Here is a 24,285-nt window from a genome sequence, read left to right as displayed (position 1 = left end):
GTGGGAGAGACGCGTGGCGTCATGGTTTAAAAATGTTTGGACCTTAGGCTCAGCTTAGTTTTATGTATGCCCTTGTGTTTGGGCCTTTTCTTGTATTTCGTGGTTGGGCTCAGACCCATTAATAAAATTCTTTAGATGGAAAAAAAGAAAAAGATGCTACTCAAGCTGAAAACGAGTAGTACCATGCTTTTAGTAGAAATAGTGCCGTTACTAAAGACAATATTCAGCGTTCAATAATATTATCATCAGCTGCAAACCTGCAACAATAGCCGATGAAAACCCAAGTAACAAAAGAAGGCCCAATTAATCAAGTCAGTTTTCTAATGGGCCTTCACCTTCAGCCCAAAGTTCTGAAGATTTGCTCTATTTATAACTAACGATTCATCCCTTGGCTGCATTGCAAAACCCTAATCTGTGTGTTCAAGCGGCGCCACTTCTCATCGCAGTCTGAGGTACTTTTTCTTCAACCATCCTCAACGTTTCTGACATACATTTCTATCTGTTTTTGAGATTTAAAAACTTTTGTTTATTGTTTTCGTTGCAGAGACAATGTCGACAGTCGGAGAACTCGCTTGCAGCTACGCTGTTATGATCCTCGAAGACGAGGGCATTGCCATCACTGTATCCTTTAAAATCTACTCATCATCTTCTAGATCTATTGCACTAGCTGTTTGATTTAGGGTTATGCAGAAATGTTTAATAATTAGTCGAAGATTGCATGTTTGTTGTGTCTTAATTTTGCAAATGTTATGTCAGTAGTCTTGTATCTTAGTGTCGTTATGAGAAAGTAAGTTTTGTTAGGTTTATTTTGATTAACAAGTGTCTTTGTGTCTGTATTCAATAAGTAATTTTTACTTTTTTTTTGGTTATATCTTTAACTCTATTGTCAAAAGTCCGACAAGATTGCGACTATCGTGAAAGCCTCTGGTGTGGAGATTGAGTCATACTGGCCAATGCTATTCGCCAAGATGGCTGAGAAGCGTAACGTCACTGACCTCATCATGAACGTTGGTGCTGGTGGCGGTGGAGGTGGTGCACCTGTTGCTGCCGCCGCACCCGCTGCTGCTGGAGGAGCCGCAGCTGCTGCCCCTGCAAAGGAGGAGAAGAAGGTATATAGTCAAGAACATAAGATTGTTTTGTTTATCTATTTGTCTGTGTTGGTTATTGATTGAGTCTTGTTTTTGTTGTTTTGTGTAGGATGAACCAGCGGAAGAGAGCGATGGAGATCTTGGATTCGGCTTGTTCGATTAGTTTGGTCTCCCTGTTATACACTTGCTATGTTCTATTGCTCTAGTTTATTTGAGATTTTCAGTTTTGCCATTTTCGACATTAATACAGTTTGGTCCGTTTTGTTATATCACGTTACTGCCTCGTATCGAATCTACAAACTGATTTGGTACATTTGAAATCATAATTCGAAACTTATTTGGTTTGCGACACCCAAATTGAAAATTATAAAACAAGTATTGAATTCTTTGGATAATCTATTATTAAAGGTACTTCTGTAAAAACGAAGACAGAAACTTGGTTCAGCTTTGATGGATAAGAAACTAGGAGATCAAGATTGGGTGGTGATCTCATTCTCTTTGGACTTGCACATGTCATCTGCTGACTTTACAAACTTCTTCGTCAACTCTTCTACCTGTAAACACAGAGAAAGACAGACTTATGCTTCAACAACGGAAGAAGGAAACCCATTCTGCAAGGGAAAAAGATAGAAGATCACTCACATCTTTCTCCAGCCTTTTCACTTCATCTTTTGGTAGACCTGAGGCTGCTTTCTTTATTGTGTCCAGTGCCTGGCGACAAAAATGTCTCTGATCATAAAATAGTATTTGGGATTGATAAGAGACAGTTTCAATGGAAGGTTGCTCTACCTTTTGACGTGCCCTTCTTATGCTCTGCTTGACAACTTCACTGGACTTGGTTACAATCTTGCACATTGCCTGGAGGTTCATTAATTATTAAGGGCAAAAGGCTCATCAATCAAACTCAGTGGTGGCTAAACAATAAACGCAAGAATGAGACAAGAGTTGGATGTTTACCTGAACATGCTCCTTGGTCAATCTGCTCCAGTAAAAAAGGATAAAACAGGCCAAGTCAAAATTCGAGGTTGTAAATACAACAATGTAAAGAGAGAGAGAGAGAAGAATGTACGGAGGGATAGATGCAATAAGTTTTTGGCCATCCAGTTTTGGGTTTAACCCTAATGGTGAGGAGACTATTGCTTTCTCAAGTTCTTTAACAGTCTGCAGAAGAAAAAAAGAGAGATAAAAACACATTACAAAGACGCAAAACTTTATGTCTTGTCTCTCTGGTAAGAAAGGAAAATGTCAGTAATTATGTTAAAGAAGGAAAGATTGAGGCCAAGGTTAAAAAGAGAGAGTGTTTCTTGCTTACATCAGGATGGTAAGGATTGATAGAGAGAGTTTTAGGATCGAGGACAGAGACCAAAGCTAAGTGATTGAGAGGCATTTTGAGACCACCACCAGTTTCAACAACAATATGATCAAGCATTCCTGCAACCACCAAGAGAATGAATAATAAGCACAACTCAACTCAAGGAGGAAAGGGAAGGAATAAAAAAAAAAAGGAAAACCTGGAGCAGCTCTTCCAGTTCTGAGTTTAGTGAGATCCCTGGACAAGGCATCAATAGCAGCCTCCATCTGACAAGTGGCAGTGGCTTTGACGCTAGGCCCAATATCCAGAGACACGTCCACCAATCCAGAATCATCCTCTAAAGAAAAAGGATATTCACATCAACTAGTAAAAAAGAATCATGTCACATTTTTACGTACTTGATTTTTTGCCTTTGGCGAAGCCTCGACGAGAATCTCTGAGAAAACTGGGCAATCTCAAATCGACATCCAAATCTGGGGCTCTGAGGGTGGCCTTGTGGGAGAAGAAATCGCGGCCAACAACTAAGGAAGAGTAGGAGGAGGAGGAGGAGAATATTCTGAGAAAGGCAATCGCATTTCGAGTAGATGCAGCTCGTCTCACGAACATTGCCATCTCTCAAAAAAAATATCAAAGCAAAAGACTTATCAACTTTCGAACAACCCTCCGTGTCTGCGCTAAAACCCTCACACCACGCACGACTCAAACTTATATGCTAATAAAGTTGAAAAGGTATATGTTTTTACACAAACTTATTTAAGTCTGTTCCAGATCGGATATTTGATTCTGGTTTTAAATCCCAGCCTTAGTCTAGGATTTAGTATCATGTAGAAGAGAAGACTGAGGAGTTTGAAAAATAAGGTATGACTAAAATCACATACATTGAGAAGAAACAAAGCATAATATACAGCTTGTTTTGGCTTAAAATTAGCCTAAGATCATAGAGTTGATCGGCGTCATTGTTCTTGTCAGTTGTTGACATGATCGTGTTATTGTATAAAAAAAAAACTAACAATCATGAAGAAAGATGAAAAAATTGACAAGCGAGAAGATTAATAAAGGTTTTCTCTACACCTTTGTCCACACATATCTTACATAATTCACCTTTGTCCACACATATCTTACATAATAATCTAAGGAACCATAAGTTCCTACAAACTTGGACATAGGAAAACACAACTAAGGTTCTTTCAAAAAAAGAAAACACAACTAAGGGAGTGATGTATGAGAGAAGAGCAGTGCTCCCTTTTATTCATACAGCAAAGAAAAGAAAAGACAAATGACTTTAGTCCAAACATACTTGACGGGTCAGGTCTTTTTGCACGTGGTGATGTCCTCTTATAAAGCTAACAATAATTAGTCACAGAGATTAATTCAAACTCAACTCCCACATATAACTTATCGTTCACCAGATAAGGTTCACCTAGTTTTGAGAGAGGCATAAATTCTGGATATCCTTGGATTACATCAGAATTTCCACCAAGCCAACCAAAAACTACAAAATAAAAAAGAAAAGTAAAAATACCATCACTTTCTTTTGTTAAGTTTGAGAAAAAAAAGAAGAGAAAAGAATCAATATATTTTCAACATACCACGGCTCTCAAAATGATTGCGGTTAACTTGATCCAATACACGCAGCTTAAACATGGCGTAAGTGTTTGCCACATGCGGCACATTGTTGATAAACTCACCTCCTACTAGATACACAGAAAATGATTTGTCTTTTCCCTCTTTAAACCCTCTTGGGTGCACTTGAATTCTCCTGATCAAACACACACAAAAAAATTTATAACAAGGAAGGTGTGTAAGTAAGAAAGTTTGAGAAAATAAGGCATCGGTCATCACCATTTCCGGTTTCCAACGACGAATTCATTAGAATGATGAGCCTTATCAGGCTCGAAAGACGAGAACCTGTTCATCATCCAAGTGACTTTGTGATTGAGAGGTTTCTCAATCACGCTAAAACATTCAGCTGTTCCAGAAGCCGCAGTTTCAACCCCAAAAAGCCTGACACCAAAGATACAACAATCTCCAACGAGTTGCCCTAGGTACTCGGAATTGGCATGTGACATCAAATTTGGATCCCAAACCCAGTTCCGGTCTACTGGTAAGACTATGTTTCCTGCAAACAAAACACATCAACATCAACCAAAATATATGGACAAATAAATAGATAAAAGGTGGTACCTGACGAATGCCATATTTGCGATAGTTGATTAACGACAAATAACTCAACTGTAAGTTGAATAATTAAGGAGGGGAATTGCCTCTCTAAGACCAAGGCGACATTATGAAAGACATTACCCTCCAACCCATATGGGAGCATCGTGAGTTTCCTGTTTTCATACTAAGTCAAGAAACATGGAGGAAAGATAAAAAGTGTTTTCTTCTGTATATTAAGCATAAGAAGATAACAAACGATCTCACCATTATTCAAATAAAAAAACAACAACAGAACTCACCATCTGTAACCACCAAGATAAAAAACAGAGGATTCGACCCTGTTGATGTGTTTTTTGACTAAAGAGAAATTTTCTATCTTCCAGAAGTGACTTGTTTTGTGTTTTTCTTTTAACGCTGCCATCATTTCTGTGAAAAGTAGGAAAAATGATAAAAAAGAGACTATGAAACCAACTGCTTTTAAAAAAGTTATATATATTTATTTTACCATCAAGGGGTAGTGGTCGTGACATTGTTGTAACAAGCTGAAGCTGCAAATGATATGAAACTGATTCTTCTAAACAGAGACTTATATATCTAACTGAGGATGCAAGTTAATTAATAGCTCTATATATATAGGCCTTACAGGACAAGAGCCGGGTGATTATTATTCCCATGTCTCTGTCTTGTCTTGTCTTGTCCAACATGTATGGAATCGAATAAAATCAGAATCATCGTGGATTTCACACTATAGAGAGATTCGAGATTGAAGAGATATAAAGGGGATATATTCTCGACGCATTATCTAGTGACTGCGGGGCCAGAATCAAAATCACAGCCATCAGATTTCACGCTATAGAGAGATTGTAGTGTAAGAAATATTTTTTTTTTTTTTTTTTTTTTTGTCATCGTGTAAGAAATATTTTTATGAATGTATATAAATGATACATTAAATATTTCTTTTCCATGATGTGCTCTAATGTTAATTTTTTTCTTATTGAAATTGTTAAACCATAATAACAATTGGTAACTAATAAAAATAGTTTAAAGGAGTTAAGTTTCTAATAATGATGATGATTAACTAATGTACAAGTGCCTTTTCTAGAAGATGTCTCACTTGATGACTCATGAAATATGTGTTATTGTAAGAAGCATTTGAAATAAGTTCAATGCATCAAAGGAGAACAAGTTTATTGTATAAATGAATGATTCTAAAAACTTAAACACTTGTCACTACAAACTTGATGGATGGTTGTGGTTAAAGAAGAAACTTGCCACTAAAGTTATCAAAATTTGGTGAGAAAGTTTTTGGTCCCTCTCCCTACTTATAAATAGTTGTCTTTGGACCATCACAAAGAAACATCAAGAAAATCTAAGAGAAACACATAAAGAAATGTTGTAGGCAAGAAGAGAGAAGGCTTAGCTCCAACTTAGAGATAAAGAGATCATCTTCCATGATCAAGATATCATCTTCATATGATCAAAACCATTCATGAAGATTTCCGCAGCAAAGAATCGAGGTATTCCGCAAATCCTTTTTATATTTCTATTATGTGATTAGTTTAGATGTTAAAAATTTTAGGGTTCATGTAAAATCAAGTTTTACATGTAGACCGATAAAGGATTCGGATACCTGTTCGTTGGGTTCAAGTCCGATCTTTGAATCAAAATCTGAAATTTTTAAACCATTGATCATAAAAATTTTAATGTGAGGTTTTTTGCAGTTTTTAGTAATTTATAATCATTTTTAAAACTCCAAATATAACATATACGAAAAGATTTAAAATTTATTATTTGGTTAATGAGATTGGTTAATTCATTTTAATAATTTGATGTTAAACAAAAATGATGAAGATATACAAATTATTATCAAATCATTCTTGTTAAAATCTTTAATTGTTATATATATATTTTAGTCATATTAATAATTTCTTAATTTTTTATTTTAAGGAAATAATATTAATTGTATGTTATTAATTAAGTTTATAATTTTTATTGAGATATATAAAATATATTAAGATAAACCAATATATTTCTCTAGAAATTTTGAGAATCAAGCTAAGTTAAAAAAAAAATAAAAAAAAATTGAGAATCATTTTAACGATGACATGTGTTGTAGTTAAAATATTATAATTTAATGTAACTCAAATAACATTTAATAGATTTTTCAAATATTTATTTCAGATACTAATTCGAAATTTCGAGTAGACTTGTCTGAATTTTTGGGGTCTTAGAATTTCTGGAATTTATTGGATTGTCGATTTGGGTAGTTAATAACCCTTTAGATTCAAATATGTTTTATACTATTATACAGTAAATCGGTCAGATACGGTCTGGATCTCAGGTTTTTTCCCACCCCTGACGTGAGACCATGCAACAAATATTATGTCATACGTGTAGTTTCGATATATAGAAAAAGGAAAAGAAAAAAGAAGAAGATAAGCCGTTGATCATGCACTACGACGCAATACACGGGTTATACACCAAAACAAGAATTTATCAACACCAAAACTGAGTAATTCGTGGGTTGACAACATAAACAAATTAACATCACAACTTGAGAGCAGCAATAGATTCGGGTTTAAACTCTACCCGAAGACCCAAGACCCGTCTAACCTCAGCCGGTGTGAGTCTCCAAGTCATGGGTCCTGAGTTCTCTCCCCAGAAGTCCAAAATCTCCGAGACCTTCTCCAAGTTAAGTATCGTCGCCATTTGAGTTAACCGAGCGAACTTATCTCTCACCGTTCTCTGAGTCATACCCGAGAAATGGCTAACCAAAGCCCTCGTGTCCCGGTCTAGCTGAAGACCACCAAGCTGGCTAAACCGTTTCTGCATCATTATCACTTCAAGTCTCTTCACTATGAAATCTATTATGAGATGCAGAAACGAGTCGTAGTTGTTTGATGTCATCAGTGGTTGGAGCCACGCAGCGTTCGTTTCCACCGAGTGGAGAAGTCGTTGGACCCACGGGTCGTTCACCTCGTTCTCTGCATACTCTGTTTCTGTCAGCTCGTAGCTTATGGTAGCTACAGTGTCTAGAACCGGACGGATTCTTGGTGTTACGGTTGCTACTAGCTGTTCCATGCCTGAGTTGAGTAGCTGCTTGAACGTGTTGCTTAGCTCGCCTAACTCGGATAGACATGACTTTATCCTCTCTCGATCTGCTGGTGCAGGAAACACCTGTGAACAGCACAAGAGATCAAGACAACTGAGACCCATTTGTCCCGTTAACGAATTGGTTTCGCTATTCATATGCTAATGTACAGAGCCTACATTACATCTAGCAAACAACTTATCTGTTCTAGATCAATACCCATAACTGGTTCCATATTGTTGTCCAAAAGATTCATACTAAGTATGAGTCCATACCTCAGTACATTGCTCCTCGATTTCGTGTTTGAGTTTGAGAATGTACTCGCAGCTCACATCCATATTGTTCAAAGCAGTTGCAATCTCAGTTCCAGTGTTTTCCACACCAATACCACCCAAGAACAACCTAGCACCAAGGTTCGGCTCTCTAATCTTCTGCTGCAAAGCTTCATGGTAATCATTAGCCAACAAGCTACCAGCATTGCTCAACACAGCAATCACAGAGCTGATGTTGGAAGTCGAAATCGCTCTCCTCAGACAGCTCTGCAACACGTAGAACACATCGTCCACCATCGAAGTTGTAAGACTGTCCGGTACATGCTCATCGATCCTTATAGCTTTCCTCACATTCTCAACCATAAAGAACCCTTCAAGTATCACATAGAACCCCGTCACGTCCTGAATCACTTTGCTGAAACTTCCGTTTCTAAACGCTTTGGTAGCCCTTGGTAACAACTCAGCATCAACCGAGGTCAAAGACTTGATCTTTGACACCATGAACTCGGTGTAATCCTCACCTAACTGCATCAGAGACAGTATCTCCTCCACGTAGAGCTCTACTTCTCTCGGGTCTGGTCCTTCGGAAGCACCACCAGCAAGCAGATTCAAATTTGGAGAGTTGTTGATATCAGAAGCCAACCTAGCTAGCTTCCTAAACTCCATATACTTCTTCAAGATCAACGAGCCTCTAGAATCACATTCCTCTTGCAACTCACATATGGCATAAACAACACCGTCTTCTCCACACAGACCTCTCAAGATCTCATCGTTCTCTTCAATAGCCATGACAATGTCCTTAAACAAATTGGTCAAACATCCAACGAAGTTGACCTGTTCAAGTCCTTGCTCCATGAGCTCAACAACATTCTCATACTCCATCCTCCCTCTCATCGCAATCACCTTCTTCAAGTAACCAACGTATAGCTGTAAACCTTCTTCCTCCATCCCCAACGGAGAGTACAATCTCACGAACCTAAGAATCGTCGGATGATCCCTCTGATCTATAGCCGCCAACAGCTTCTTCTTCGCGATACCTTCAAGCTCCTTCTTGGACGCAAGAAGCTGCTCTCTCTGATCAGAACCAGAATCCTTGTACTGCGAATCGATCTGGAGAAACCTCTGCACGAACTTCGCCGCGGACTCGTAATCCTCCGATTCCAAAGCCGTCTTCACTCCTTCGATGCAATTCCCTCTCTCCACTATCGCGTCGATGCGGGAGAGAGTCACATTGACGCGAGACTGAGCGAGATCGAGCTCGCGCACCTTCCCGCTCACCTGATCCGCGAGATCGCAGGTGGATCGAACGTTCCCGAGCATGTGATCCGCGTCGGCTTTGACGATGTCGAGAATCTCCGCGGATTTCTGGAGGTCGACGAGGTTGCGATCCAGCTCCGTTCGCTGAGAGAGAAGCGCGTCGAGATCTGAATCTAAGCTGCGCTGGTATGCGATGCATTCGTGGAGGAGCCGCGTCATCGCGCCTACGTCTGTGAGCGAGCGTACGTACTCCAGAGCTTCCGGTGTGCCGAATTTCACGGTGGAGGAATCCACCGTCTCCGCCGCGGTGTCGTCTGGTTCGAGCTCCGGATGTCTTGTAACCGCCATCGATCTAATCGGAGTCGATGGCATTGTAGTAATTTAGTGATCGGCGTAACTCAGATCTGATCAAGGAAGTGTCACATACGCTTCTGAGAAGAAAGATGAAGAACCTCTTCTTCACTATGAAATGTCAGGCGAATGGGCTTCAGCTAAGATAAAAGCCCAAATAAGGCCCAACTATTTCATATGTGTTTCTTGAAATGTAACGGATAATAGAACTTTTTATCTACACTTCTTCATGACACTGTTACGTTTCCATCTGTAGCTTACTAGAAAGATTAGACCCTTAACCGATACCCACATCGACATGAAGTTAGGTGACGAGAAACGTGGCAGGAGAATCATTGGTCGACCGTTGGAATTGATTCAGGCAGAGAATGGATGTAGCCCCAAGTTTTACATGGGCTTACGATTTTGGCACATTAAGAAACAAAAAGTCCAATGCATTTCTAATGTCGGTCAGTCGGTGAGTTGTGTCGGTGGCGTATCTCGGTTGGTGTGTCTAAATAGCAGATTCTTCTATGTGGACATCAATGGCTGTTGTATTTTTCTAAGCCTATGACACATGTTGTGGTACCCAATTCACTTACTCTACCTTGATGGCTTAACTATTTAAACAGTTAATATTTTTTTTTCTGAAACTAGAAACTTTTATGCTTCCAAATTATTGAATTCTCTCTATACTTGTTGTTAATAATTAATTGTTAAATGTGTAGAACATTTGCTTAATCCACATCTTAAACTTTGTATAAGTTTGGCATCCAAACGAGTTTAAATTACTAACTTCTCGATCATACGCCATATTCTTATTTAAAACGAGTTTAAATTACTAACTTTTCGATCATACTCAATATTCTTATTTAATAACGTGTAGCCATATAGATTACTCTTCATAGAAATTACATCTTTTATGCAAACTGATAGTTACTCGTTTACAACCATTAGTTCCATCACGTGGACTGTTGCAGCGAGATTTGGACTCTTACGAAAGTACTTCTGTATTGATAAATTACTACAACGTAAAATAAGAAGAAAACTATATATGGTTACAGTGTAAACGGAAAGTCCGATTCTCAACTCTTAACCTTTTAAAGCTTTAAAAGTTGATAAATAATTAATAAAACGTACTCTAAAAGAGTGTTTACTCTTAAGAGTGTTTAGTTACTAGTTAGAACACTTGACCAAAAAAAAAGTTACTAGTTAGAACACAACAAAACAAGACAAAAACTTGCAGCTACTTAACTCCTCTTGCTTCTTATCTTCGCACTTCGCCAATATAACATTAACCATGGGAGAAGGAGAAGCAAAAGCTGAGCACGTAGCCAAAGCAGATCACAAGCATGCTCCCTCCGCTTCTTCAACGCCGGAGTCTTACTCCAAAGACGGCGAACGACGAGGCGGCGGAGACGCTTACCGAGCATTCTGCGCCGCCATATTTACCATCCTCGTCTTACTAGGAATCATCGCTTTAATACTCTATCTCGTCTACCGTCCACACAAGCCACGTCTCACTGTCGTCGGAGCCGCCATATACGACCTCAACTTCACGGCGCCACCGTTAATCTCAACCTCCGTTCAGTTCTCCGTCTTGGCCCGAAACCCAAACCGGAGAGTCTCCATTCACTACGACAAGCTGGCCATGTACGTTACCTACAAAGATCAGATCATAACGCCCCCGCTTCAGCTTCCACCGCTTCGCCTAGGACATAAATCTACCGTCGTGATAGCGCCGGTGTTGGGCGGCGCCGGGATACCGGTTTCGCCCGAAGTGGCTAACGGGTTGAAGAGTGATGAAGCGTACGGTCTCGTTTCAATGAGAGTGGTGGTTACAGGACGGCTACGTTGGAAAGCTGGTGCTATTCTGACTGGACGGTATGGGTTCTATGCAACGTGTGGTGTGTGGATGAGGTTTAACCGATCTTCTAATGGTCAAGTTCCTCTTCTCGCTCCTTCAACTTGTAAAGTTGATGTCTAGTTCAAATTTTAAGCAAAAAAAAAAAGTTGATGTCTAGTTTTTCATGTAATGTTTTTTTTTTACCTTTTGTGTTTTATAAGAAAATAGTTTTAGTGTGTAATTGGTGTCTTCTTCCTATCTTTAGAATAAATCCAGAGGCATAAACCAGATATTATGATTACTGTTTTTTTCTAATTTTATGAATATTTATTTATCACAGTTGATGGATCTGTGGATATTAATTAGTTTTTTGTTTTTGAAAAAGTTTTCTATTGAATACTAGAAAAATTACAGCCATAGAGTTCAGAATGAGAAGACAAACAAATTGCAAAAACAAAGTACCACATTGTTTGAAAACAAAAGCATAAATGAAGAGACAAGTACGGTGGAGAACGCTTTGATTAAGTACTAGTGAGATAGATGACCATGAGTGGAACTCTCTCTCTCACCCATTCCCTTACTCCCGATTGTGAACCATTCCTTATCTTTTAGTTTCTAAAATGGTGTTAGACAACGATCTCCACGAGATCTTTGTGCCATATCAGAACTATTGGAGTTTGTAGCTACAATGTTGTAGCTGATTTATCTAATGCCGTTTGAGAAATATCACCAAGAGGATCTGATAAATGAGCTGGAGATGAAGGCAGTGAGGGTTGTTCAGAAAAAAAAAAAGATGAAGGCAGTGAGGACGTTAAAGATAAAAGGTGAGTTGATGTCGCCTGTTGGGCCTGAGAATGAGAGGGGGAGGAAGCATTATCCGACGCCATTTCCTCTTCAAACATGACCAAGTAGCAAACCTGTTTGAGCCTTTTGGATCACCTAACCGCTGGATATTAATTAATTATAGAATATTGTTGGTAATAGCGTGTATCTTACATGGCATGGCATATGGAGTCGAAATTAACTGACAAGTATAAACATAACAGCTAACAGCTCGCTATGTTGGTCTCAGGACATATGGCATCTTCATGCAGTATCTATCTAAATTTTGAACGTAGTGTTCGTTTTAAACGTATGAACAGTATTTTGTTAAACGTATTTAGCCTTTGTTAAATATTTTTTTTGAAATATTTCTTTGTTAAATATTATAAGGAACACACATTTTTTTCATTCTTACTATTTTATTCTTATACACTCATTTTCTATTTGTTTTTCTTGTTCTCAAAAAAATCACCAGTCAAAGGCTAAGGGCCTGACTGGTGTAACCGCAGCAGTTGCGGTTGCGGTTGCGGGAGTTTGCGGATGCGGGTGGTTGCGGTTTTAAGCGTTTTCTAGAGATTTGTACGACTGGTACAGCTGTTAGAAATTGTTGCGTTTGCGGGACTCTTATGACTGGTAAACTACCAAACGCAACATCTGTTAAATAATAATTTAACAATATTTACATTTTATGTAATTATAAAAATATTAAAAATCATAAAAATATGATAAATATAAAATTTATATTTATAAAATCATATTATTCTATTTAAAAAATTTATAGAAAATATTTTAGTTTTGAATTTTTATAATATAAATTGAAATATAATATGAATACATTTTACAATTTCTATTATTTCAATTGAATTTTTTTATTAGATATTTTAGTATTATTTTTATTTATTCTGTTTTTAAAGAAAAAAATTTTACCCTCCCGCAACCGCCCGCAACCGCAAACGCTAGCTGGAACCAGCTTTTGATTTTAAGAGGTTCGGAGCGGTTTGAAGCGATTTGTAGCGTTTTCTATGATTGTTTCGAAACGCCAACAACCGTTATGAACCGCAAAAGCTGCGTTTACGGGTGGTAGCGAGAAAACCAGTCAGCACCTAAATAAATTAATTACTGTTTGCGGTAATTATGCACTTACAGTATATCGCTGTTAAAAAATTTATAGTAAAAAAATATTGTAGTCGTTGAGGATTCACTTGAGACAATGGATCATAATGTGATTCATATGATCACAGCTTACTTTATTCATTTCTCAATTACGTAAAAATATTAAAAAAAAAACAAAACGATGGTAGGAGTGGGCAAATAAACCGAACCTGAAAATCCAAATCGAGTCCGATCCGATAAAAATGAATATGAACCGATCCAAACCCGACATAAATACCGAATGGATCTTGTTTTATGGTATTTCGGGTTATGAGTATTATCCAAACCGAACCGAAATCTAAATGAATATACGATAGTTACCGAAACATTCAAAACCCTAGAAAGATCTTGTACTAAACATGATCTCAATTTCTAATATATATTTCAAAATACATTAAGATATATTGAATATCTAAAATCTAAACTATTAAAGGGGAAGTACAAATAGTATTTAGCCCTAAGTTTTTCTCAAATATTACAATCTAATGCCACTGGAATTAAAACACGGTAGTTTTACTAAACCTGCTTAAACCTAGGATGTTGCCCCCACCCCCACTTCTAACGCCGACGTTTCACCCACATGATAATGGCTTTCGTCGAGCTCTGCGCCGGCCTATGTAAACTCTATCTCTCTGTCTCTTTATTGTTCTCTCTCTATATCTTGCTCTTTTTTTGTCTCTGGAGTAGCAAAGTTGATTTCTTTGTATGTGATTTGGGGTTTTGAAGATGTTTACTCTGGAGATCCAAAGTAGCGTGAGGTAAGAGTATGTTTTGTATACGTGGAGTTACACTATTTCGTTGCACGAGTGATCATAAAGGTTTCTTCTTTACAGGCTATGAATAAATACGGCAAATTTAAGAGCTTGCGGTTGGTCAGACGCATTGGTAAAGGTTTTGCAATTGCTCTGCTTTATGATCTTACTTCTGTTGGTTTGTACACATATTGTTTTAGCATAATTGTGTTGATTATACATTATGTAGTTACGTTTTTTTTAGTGACGAGTGCTTCACGAGGATATGCTTTTGTGGAGTATGAGACTGAGAAGGAGATGCGCCATGCTAGGTACTACAGTGATGCAAACTTTTTTTTGTTCTTTAAACCTGTTTGAAATATATTTTTTCTGTTTCAGCAGTGGAGTTTAGTTGCAGGAAAGGAATGTTCTTCGTGGTGGTTTTTTACAAGATGCTCATCATTCATTTATTGATGGTCAAGAGATTATCTAAACTATTAAAGGGGAAGTACAAATAGTATTTAGCCCTAAGTTTTTCTCAAATATTACAATCTAATGCCACTGGAATTAAAACACGGTAGTTTTACTAAACCTGCTTAAACCTAGGATGTTGCCCCCACCCCCACTTCTAACGCCGACGTTTCACCCACATGATAATGGCTTTCGTCGAGCTCTGCGCCGGCCTATGTAAACTCTATCTCTCTGTCTCTTTATTGTTCTCTCTCTATATCTTGCTCTTTTTTTGTCTCTGGAGTAGCAAAGTTGATTTCTTTGTATGTGATTTGGGGTTTTGAAGATGTTTACTCTGGAGATCCAAAGTAGCGTGAGGTAAGAGTATGTTTTGTATACGTGGAGTTACACTATTTCGTTGCACGAGTGATCATAAAGGTTTCTTCTTTACAGGCTATGAATAAATACGGCAAATTTAAGAGCTTGCGGTTGGTCAGACGCATTGGTAAAGGTTTTGCAATTGCTCTGCTTTATGATCTTACTTCTGTTGGTTTGTACACATATTGTTTTAGCATAATTGTGTTGATTATACATTATGTAGTTACGTTTTTTTTAGTGACGAGTGCTTCACGAGGATATGCTTTTGTGGAGTATGAGACTGAGAAGGAGATGCGCCATGCTAGGTACTACAGTGATGCAAACTTTTTTTTGTTCTTTAAACCTGTTTGAAATATATTTTTTCTGTTTCAGCAGTGGAGTTTAGTTGCAGGAAAGGAATGTTCTTCGTGGTGGTTTTTTACAAGATGCTCATCATTCATTTATTGATGGTCAAGAGATTATTGTTGATTATAATAGGCAGCAACTGATGCCTGGAGGGATACCTAGAAGATTAGGTGAGTGCTACTATGAACCTTTTAACTGTGCATTCTATTTGTTATAATATTAGGTGGCCGATTTCTAATGAAGATTTTAAAAAGCTTGGGATCCTTAAAGTACATGTCACGTACTCAGGTCTACTACCATTTCTCTATTTTGATTAATACTTTATCTCTGTTTTTTTATACATATCTGGTATTTAGTTCATGTTTCTGTGTGCTATAGAAGTGGCATGATTGACGTGTTGTTCAATGTGTCTAAAGAAATAGTTTATTGGTCAATCCTGAAAGTTTTTAAATCTTCATTTCAGTATTTTCAAACCAATATAAATTTGCATTAGGAAAAAACTAAATTTGGTTATTTACTCAACTATAATAATTTAGAAATTTCTTTTGGAAACTAAATTATCAATGTTTGGTTAATCTGAGATTAAGTGGTTAACATGGTGGACTATAACAAATGATCAATCCACATTGGTATTATTAGTCGGAAGGGTCAGCATTCTAACAGTGTGATAGCCAATCCGAGCATTAAAATTTACATTGGTTATATACAAATATCACTAAATGAGAATAGTTCAACCAATAAGAAAAAGACAACATTTTGTAATTGGTCACAAAATTCAAATGCTATTAAATTTTACATAGAATAGTGAGAACATCAATTATTTTGGAACAAAAGAAAATTCTTTAAACACCACTTAGGGCCTGACTGGTTCAAACGCAGCGGTTGCGGTTGCGGGTGTGGGAGTTTGCGGATGCGGGTGGTTGCGGTTTCAAGTGTTACATGGCGTTTTGTATGACTGGCGTAACGTTTAAAAATTGTTGCGTTTGCGGAATATTTGTGACTGGTTGATTATGAGATATTGCAGCGGTTTAATAATAAATTATCAATATAAACATATTATAATATTATAAAATATAAAAAACATACTATTGTGATAAAATATAATAAATGTTAATATAATATGATTAATAATAATATTAAGTTTATTTTTTTAATTTTTTAAGTAGTTGAAAGTTATAGTTTTAATATATTTTTGTGAAGATTTATATTAAAACTTTTAAAGAATATTTTGTTTCTTTTTTATATATGTGTATATCTTTATATATGTATATATATTAACTTTTAAAAATTATGATGAATAGCTACTTTAAAGTTTTTATAAAAAATACTATATTGTTTGTGAATTTAAATTAATATATAAAATGTGTATATATTTTTATTTATAATATTTTAAATTTAAAATTTTGAAGTTTAAAATATTTAGAAGAAAAAAGTTTAATATTTTTTTTTCCAACCGCAACAGCCCGCAACCGCAAACGCTAGCTGGAATCAGCTTTTGATTTTAAGAGGTTCGAAGCGGTTTAAATCGATTTGTAGCGGTTTATATGATTGTTTTGAAACGCTGTCAACCGCTACCAACCGCAAAAACTGCGTTTGCAAGTGGTAGCGGGAAAACCAGTCAACCCCTTAATGTGATACAGAGAGAGTATTACTTTAAGATTTTGGAATATCACAATATTCAACAACTACATAATTTTCCTTGTGTTTAAAAAAACATAATTTTCCTAAAATCAAAACTGTTACAACTAGATGAGCTTAACGCCTGCATAATTTTATTGAAACATATATTTCAATATACATTTATTATTCCTAAATCCTAATTATTATTTTTATATCAGTCCTAAATTTCACTACATTAAATGAAGCTATATTTAAGGAGGTTTTTTCTTTTTCTTATTTAAATAATATATTTAAGTATTTAATGTCTTTTTCTAATTTAAATAATAAATTTTCTTAATCGAATCTTAACCAAAATAAAATTTCTAATAGATTTTGTATTAACATATTAATATTTTTAATATCTATTAATAAGAAATGATAAAATAAAAATCACACGTCAAACAATTTATATAACATATAAAATAATTTATTCATAAATTATTAGTATAACACTTTCATAATATAAGTCCAATTAGTTATAAATATTAGATTTTTATATGTTGTACTGTGATATAATAGACGATTAAAATCACAAAATATAATTATTCAAAATAATAAATAAAATTGTTGTGTTAAAATGTTATATTAACAATTATGTAATAGTAATACTAATTATTAGTACAAAGAAAAAATTTAAAATGAAAGAATATATTATACGGCCACGGGTGAAACTATAGAAATAAACAACAGCAACACAAGATTATTTTTCTTTAACAAATTTATTTTAATTCCAAATATGTTTATATTTTTATGTATTTATAAAAAAAATTTAAGAGATACTAAGATTTTAGAATTGGAAAAGATTATGATCCACCTCTATATTATTTTAATTAAAAATTTAATGTTTATATCAAAATATTTTATTGAACTTTTCATTTTAATTTTAATTATTACTATAAGTATATCATTTAGTATAAACAAAAAAAAAACGAAAAACATAAAATAAATACCCGCCCGGTCGGGCGGGTCAAGGTCTAGTACTTATTTATTACATGAAGGTTGGTGTTTTTATTATATAAAGATGAAGATTGATGGTTAAAGGTGTCCGCTTAATTTTGAAATATTTAGATTTAGTTTTTGTTATCACTAAACAATATTTCTCATTTCATGAGAATGTAGTTCTCGTTTTATGTTTTTATTTATTTGATTTTTTAATCAATAATAAATATGTTTCTCTTTCATATGATTTTGAATATCATGGTTGACGTTCCTTTCTTATTTTAAAATCGATTTTACTTATATTTTGGTTACAAAAATATACAAATTAGGTATTTAAAACCCGATAAAAACCGATTTTATTTATGTTTTGGTTATAAAGTAGGTACAAATCAATTATTTTAAAACCGAAAAATCAATTGGGACCCGAACCCAAAAGTACATCGGTTTGTACCGGTTCTTTGAAGATTTACTAACCCCGACCCGAACCTGATAGAACCCGAACCGATCCCAAACCAAACTTTTGAATAATCCGAATAGGACTGATTTTGGTAAACCCGAAAAACCAAAATCGGATTGGATAAAACCGAAATCCGAACGGGACCCCGAATGCCCAGACCTAATGGTAATGAGTCAAGCGGTCCGGATCAAACAAAAAAATTGCTAGTTTCAAATTATGAGATAATATTTTGAAATTCATTCAATATCATTAAAATTAATTTTTGAAATTCATTCGAAACCATTAAAATAAAAACATAGGCAAACCAAAATTTTGTTATAGTTCCATAATTATAATATATTATCTTTTAAAAATTATTTAATGCCATTAAAATTAACTAATACACACTGTGAAACAATAAAAACCCTAGAAAATGAGGAAGAAGAATATGAAAGAATTACATGTATAAATCGAGGGAATCAGAAAGTAGATGATGCAGGATGAAATTGCGAAGATCTCCACGTGAGAAGAAAGGAAACTAAAAGATCCGAAGATCCACAAAGAAAAAGAGATATATGACAACCCTAAAATAGCCGTTGCATTCTCGGGGAAACCATAAAGGCCACAAGGACAATCTCGAAGCAGAAGTTAATGATTTTACCTTTATCAAACGGCAAAACTCAAATAATGAGAACCTATTGTAGCTCCCTATTCCTCCAGAGTCCAGCTCCAAGCCTAAGATCCATGCATTAGACTGGCAAAATTTGTGGGTTATTTCAGAAGTAGTAGAGGTTTGAGGCAGGGATGTGCGTTGTCACCTTATCTGTTTGTGATCAGTATGAATGTTCTTTCCAAATTGCTTGATAAAGCTGCTTCGGAGAAGAAAATAGGGTATCACCCGAGATGTAAGAACATGGATCTCACGCACTTGAGCTTTGCAGATGATATTATGGTCTTCACAGATGGAAAGATCAGATCTCTTGATAGCATTGTTGAGGTATTTGATTATTTTGCAAAGATTTCTGGATTAAAGATAAGCTTGGAGAAGTCTACAATCTATATAGCTGGGGTTTCTGATGGAAAAAGACAAGAAATGGAAACGAGATTCTCTTTGCAATCAGGAAAGCTGCCAGTGAGGTATTTGGGGCTTCCTCTCCTCACGAAAAGAATGACAGCAGCAGATTATAAACCGCTGTTGGATAGTATCAGAGGCAGAATAAGTTCTTGGACAACACGACACTTATCTATGGCTGGTCGTTTGGCATTAATTTCTGGCTCTCTGCGTTTTGGCTTCCTCAAGCTTGTCTTAAAGAGGTGGAAAGACTATGTGCTGCATTCCTATGGTCGGGTCCAAACTTAAATCCTTGGAAAGCAAAAGTTTCATGGGAGACTATATGTGATGTAAGATTGGAACCACTCCAATTTTAGATAACTTGATGATCAGCAGATTCCAAGCTTAACTTGCGGAAGGTGTGGGATGTTGGTAGAGATGGTGGTGAAGTTTTGATTGACTCTCTCAATCCTTGGGTTTGATCGACTCTCTCAATCAGTGAAGTCCAGGGGATGCTGAATCTCTCAACAGCCTAAGAACTACGAATCAATAGCAACAGATGAATCACTCAAATGAAACTAAAGACAATATACTCAAAGACACTCTTTGAAAAAGAAACTGAATTTCTTTTTTTTATAACTTTAAAACTATGTTCAAATCAGATTGTATAAGTACAATATGATTTACATATTTTAGTCTCATTTTTGTTGATATAACTTTAAAGTATAAGTATAACTTTAAAACTCTAATGCATTTTTGTTGATGTTATAGTATTTTAGATCACTGTACACGCGATTAATAATATTTACTTTGTTTCTGTTGCATTCAAAATTCATTGTATAGCTTTCTAACATTCAGGAACATAATATCCAATTATTAAAAATTCGGTCAAAACCAACGAAGATTAATAAAAAGGTCAAAAAATCAGTTTACTTAAAATGCTAAAATATTTTTGCTTATGTATTCAAATTTTGCTTATTTAAAAATAATCTAAAAAAACGAATGCAGAAATTGAAATATTTTTATATGTTTGATAAATATTTATTTTTTCACTAAAACACCAAAATAGTTTCAAAATTACTGAAATATATATTATTGTATAAAAATTCGGCGCGTGGCACCGGCAAACCCTAGTAGACTAATAAGTAATAAGTTAGAGTTGTTAAACAACAACAGTATCCTAACCTATTTTATATTTCTCAAGTAGAGCCACAACTAGAGCGTGAGAATACAGCGGCTTGCGTCGTAAAACTCCTTGCCATTTCCGAGCTTCACCGTACTAGTCCTCCTAACCATGACTGAAAGCTCGGTAGAGAATGAACCGAAAAAAGTAAACAAGTAAAAATATAAATCAGTTTAAAAAAAAGAAAGTAGAGAACTCTCCCACGACCTACAAACCTTTTACAAAAAAAAGAACTCTCTCACGACGTTGGCGTGACTCGCCGAAAGGTGACGGCAGTTAAAGTTGCTTTAGACCGCTAGGGCGAATTTCTTTGAAAGCACACGTTATTTTTAAAGCATAAGTTGTTACGTACGACATACTACTCTCACGTAACCGATAAAAATGTTGATTTGCATATAATGATATAGTAGTATTCATCATGCTAAAGTTTTAAACTAGCCATCTAAAATTGCTTGATATTCAATTTTGATCCAGGTTGTTGCTAGAACCACCATTGCCAAAGTTTTGCTCCTACCAGTTTATTACTTATTTCCTTAACTTTCAAGCTTGATACTACTATTTATTACTCCCTCTGTTTTTAAATAATAGATGTTTTGAGATTTTCACGCTTTTTAATAAAACATATTAAAACTTACTTATTAGTGTATAGTTTTTTGTTATTTTATATTTCCTATATTTCTAAACCAATAAGATTTCAAGAAATGCAATTAATGTTTTTGAGATTCACAATTATTCATAATTAGTTGACAAAAATTACATTGAAAATATGAAAAATATATCTTTTTGAAACAAAATTTTTTTCTAGAACATACATCTTTTAAAAACAGAGGGAGTACTAGTTTTTTTTATCTTGCATTCATATTCAATTCTTCATTGTTTTCATAAAGCTACGTCGTACTCGTGAAATTAACAAGTGGTTAGCATTTGTTAACATTGTTAATTAGTTGAGGCCAATTTCAGCATTCCTAAAAGTAGGGGTGGGCACTTTACCCGATATCCGAAGTGGCACCTGAACCCGATCCGAAAAACCCGAACTGAAATCCGAACCGAAGTAGCAAAATATCCGAATGGATATTAAGTTAGGAGAGATTGGATATCCGAACCCGAACGGGTAATACCCGAATCCGAATGGATATCCGAAGATAACCGAACATATGTATATTTACCTTTATTTTTCTAGTTTACATCTCTCATTTTATTTAAAATATTTAAATTGATGTTACACATACTTTAAGATTATATAATATATATATATATAATTATGAAGAAAATAATTTGATATTCATTTAAAATGCATGTCAAATTTTTTGTTTCATGTATTAACAAAAAGGTAAATCATTTACCAATTAAGCTAAACCAAAATTTGAATTGAAACACCCTTTAGTTTATAAATAGACTAGGATCGGCCCGCCCTACGGGCGGGATATATTTTATTTGTGATTTATATTCTTATATTTTTTGTAATCTTGTTATTTGTGTATTAGGTTTGAATTTGTAAATAATGGATATGATATTGATTTATGTCTTCAAGAACGTTTTAGAGTAGAAATTTTTTTTTGTAAGAGAAATTTTATATATTTTTGAAAATTATGTATTTCTGTTATATTATGTATTCTGGTTATATTATGTATTCAATTAAATTTAAATTGTTTCTGTTTTTTCCTTTTATATATTTTTAAAAGAATATGTTTTGATCATTATTTTGTTGTGTGTTTACTATCAAATTTTGAATTTCTATATGTCTGAATTTAGTGACCAGAAAGAGAAGATTTCAGTTAGATTCACTCTTTTTTTTTTCTACGCGGCTTGAGTATAATGAAACAGAAAAAATAAAATAGTAAACAATTTTTTCTATTCTTATATTTTTAATTATTTTTATAATTTCTGTATTATTAAGTATATTTGTAATATTTTTGGTTGCTTTATATCATTTTTGTTAATTTTTCTATGTTTGAGTTTTATAATCAGAAAATAGAAATCAAATTCCATGACATTTACACAATCATATAGTTTTCCTTTTTTGTTTTATAAGAAATTTCTATCTGTTTTTGAAATTTATGTATTTTGCATTTTATTACCTGAATTTCGTAAGAGAATGTTATATGTTAACATATTACTGTCAGTAAGTTCATTTACGTTTAAGTTTTAATATTCTGTTTAAGTTTTCATTAAATGTTGTTCAAAAAAGTTCATTTAATTGAAAATAAATCAATTATAAAAATGATTTATGAAGTATTTAACCTTTTTAAAACGATTTGGTGAAAAGGATAGATTAATAAATATGTCAAACCTAAATTGATGGGGTGCTCATGTTGTCTGAAAAGGTATAAGTTTCATATAATTACCAATAATGCATAATTGTACGTAGTTTTGAAAGAGAAGATATTATTTCTTATCAAAAGTATAAACTGTTAACGTAAACTGTTATTATTGTTGTTGTTACTAACCAAATAGAAACAATATATAATAATAAAAGAAAAATTACAAATATCCGACAAGTTCCAAAGACTATGGTACAAAGGTGATCCTTCGCCTTCTTTTGAAAGTTGAAGAACTTGATACCAAAAAAAAACAAAGAGCAGTATCCATCCTTTGTGGACAGCAGCTACAACTTGTAAGAAGTCACACCCATCTTTCAGCAAACTTTTAAGGCTCGTATCTCCAATACCATTGAGTGCACTACCGAATCTTTGTTTCCTACTTGAGATGTGATGATACAAAGGGGAGTTTACGCAAAATATCAACGGTGCGTAAAAACACCAACCCGTGAATAAAAATTCAAAGAATGGCTTTATCCTACAACATCCTAACGTGGCTGGGGAACAAAAAAAAAACTAAACAAAACAAAAGAGAGAAAGTAACCTCTCCAATCTTCTTCTTTCATCGTCTCCTCAAGTTTGACGGATGTGACGTGTGTATATCCTTCAAAGAAATCAAGAACGATTCTCTCGATATCTTCAACCGAATACTTAAGTAGTTCTCAGGGTCTCTTCCACTTTCTATGTGACCACTGAACCTTCCAAGAAACGATTTATAAGCCAGGATCAAATTCTCAGATAAAGATATTCTCAGCTCATCTCTAAGCTGAGCACCTGGAACCGACCATGTAGACTGAGTCCTGTGAACCACTTCAAACATTGTATTAAACGCTTTAAACCTTTCACTCAATGCACTTCTTGATATACCAGAGGAGAAACTCCCACTCACATGTAACCCTTCATCTCTCAAGCTATTCAGTACTCTAACCCATGTCGATCTCTGGTAGTTAGTAGCTGCCTGCGAGTTTCCTTAAATAATTGTCTCCGATCATTTATCTTAGCTCAGGTGATCCTTTCACTTTCTGAAATATGTATTGAATGTAGTTCATGATGAATATGTGAGCTAAAGATGTGTCTCTGTAGTGGTGTGACTTCTCTTCCCAGTTGAAATACAACACCATGATTAACCATATAAGATGCAAAGCCAATGGTGACTTATCTTCTAGCTCAGTGAAATCTATAACCCGTGTGTTTGGATCAGTTCCGGTTGAGGGATATCTGACATAATGAGATTGTTGAGAGTCTGCTTGTAATCAGAGATCAAGCTGATGTAGTTCATTACATACCTTGTCAAAGGATGAACAGTTCCTCCAGGGACAGGAACTACCGAAAGCTCAGGAAGAACAGCGTTCTCAGGAAGAACAGCGTTCTCAAACTCAGACGGTATCCCTCTCGCTACTTCCGCTAGTCTTGTCTGAATCTCGGAAGCTTGAACATGGACAGCGTGCGATGAATCTGAGTCCAA

The 24,285-nt window shown here is 35.1% G+C and overlaps 5 protein-coding genes, 1 long non-coding RNA gene and 1 pseudogene across 7 annotated transcripts; 3 read left to right on the top strand and 4 right to left on the bottom strand.

Moving 5' to 3' along the window:
• The first annotated feature begins 350 nt into the window (after nt 1-350).
• LOC108845724 (60S acidic ribosomal protein P1-2) lies at nt 351-1,355 on the top strand. Its single transcript, XM_018618892.2, has 4 exons — nt 351-452; nt 545-621; nt 894-1,109; nt 1,198-1,355. Exons 2-4 carry the CDS (start codon nt 550-552, stop codon nt 1,249-1,251), a joined length of 342 nt encoding a protein of 113 aa, XP_018474394.1. The 5' UTR covers nt 351-452; nt 545-549; the 3' UTR covers nt 1,252-1,355.
• A 90-nt stretch (nt 1,356-1,445) lies between these two features.
• Nucleotides 1,446-3,291, bottom strand: LOC108845721 (uncharacterized). The gene is made up of 8 exons (XM_018618888.2): nt 2,799-3,291; nt 2,600-2,737; nt 2,401-2,519; nt 2,158-2,249; nt 2,046-2,067; nt 1,878-1,946; nt 1,731-1,799; nt 1,446-1,642 (listed from the first exon to the last, which is right to left on the bottom strand). The coding sequence occupies exons 1-8, from the start codon at nt 3,010-3,012 to the stop codon at nt 1,559-1,561; spliced, it is 807 nt and encodes a 268-aa protein (XP_018474390.1). The 5' UTR covers nt 3,013-3,291; the 3' UTR covers nt 1,446-1,558.
• Nucleotides 3,292-3,431: 140 nt separating this feature from the next.
• Nucleotides 3,432-5,180, bottom strand: LOC108845716 (MATH domain and coiled-coil domain-containing protein At2g05420). 2 transcript variants are annotated; one of them, XM_018618883.2, is made up of 6 exons: nt 5,066-5,180; nt 4,860-4,986; nt 4,585-4,733; nt 4,243-4,519; nt 3,990-4,159; nt 3,432-3,892 (listed from the first exon to the last, which is right to left on the bottom strand). In XM_018618883.2, the coding sequence occupies exons 1-6, from the start codon at nt 5,088-5,090 to the stop codon at nt 3,744-3,746; spliced, it is 897 nt and encodes a 298-aa protein (XP_018474385.1). In that variant the 5' UTR covers nt 5,091-5,180; the 3' UTR covers nt 3,432-3,743. The 2 variants fall into 2 exon arrangements, with proteins under 2 accessions (XP_018474385.1, XP_018474386.1); XM_018618884.2 differs by lacking the exon at nt 5,066-5,180 and having other exon boundaries at nt 4,585-4,744.
• Nucleotides 5,181-6,986: 1,806 nt separating this feature from the next.
• Nucleotides 6,987-9,738, bottom strand: LOC108847353 (conserved oligomeric Golgi complex subunit 4). Its single transcript, XM_018620572.2, has 2 exons — nt 7,927-9,738; nt 6,987-7,737 (listed from the first exon to the last, which is right to left on the bottom strand). The coding sequence occupies exons 1-2, from the start codon at nt 9,550-9,552 to the stop codon at nt 7,108-7,110; spliced, it is 2,256 nt and encodes a 751-aa protein (XP_018476074.1). The 5' UTR covers nt 9,553-9,738; the 3' UTR covers nt 6,987-7,107.
• A 918-nt stretch (nt 9,739-10,656) lies between these two features.
• LOC108847354 (NDR1/HIN1-like protein 1) lies at nt 10,657-11,695 on the top strand. Its single transcript, XM_018620574.2, has one exon. It carries the CDS (start codon nt 10,811-10,813, stop codon nt 11,495-11,497), a length of 687 nt encoding a protein of 228 aa, XP_018476076.1. The 5' UTR covers nt 10,657-10,810; the 3' UTR covers nt 11,498-11,695.
• Nucleotides 11,696-14,252: 2,557 nt separating this feature from the next.
• Nucleotides 14,253-14,981, top strand: LOC108841312 (uncharacterized). The gene is made up of 3 exons (XR_001948098.2): nt 14,253-14,393; nt 14,464-14,748; nt 14,858-14,981. It is a non-coding gene; the product is annotated as an uncharacterized LOC108841312 (long non-coding RNA).
• An 8,196-nt stretch (nt 14,982-23,177) lies between these two features.
• On the bottom strand, nt 23,178-24,285 carry LOC130509826 (exocyst complex component EXO70A1-like; annotated as a pseudogene).

Source organism: Raphanus sativus, chromosome 3, assembly GCF_000801105.2.
Source record: "Raphanus sativus cultivar WK10039 chromosome 3, ASM80110v3, whole genome shotgun sequence".
NCBI classification, from domain to species: domain Eukaryota; kingdom Viridiplantae; phylum Streptophyta; class Magnoliopsida; order Brassicales; family Brassicaceae; genus Raphanus; species Raphanus sativus.
The sequence above is the reverse complement of the archived record's forward strand: the minus strand, read 5'-3'. Positions and strand labels throughout refer to the sequence as shown.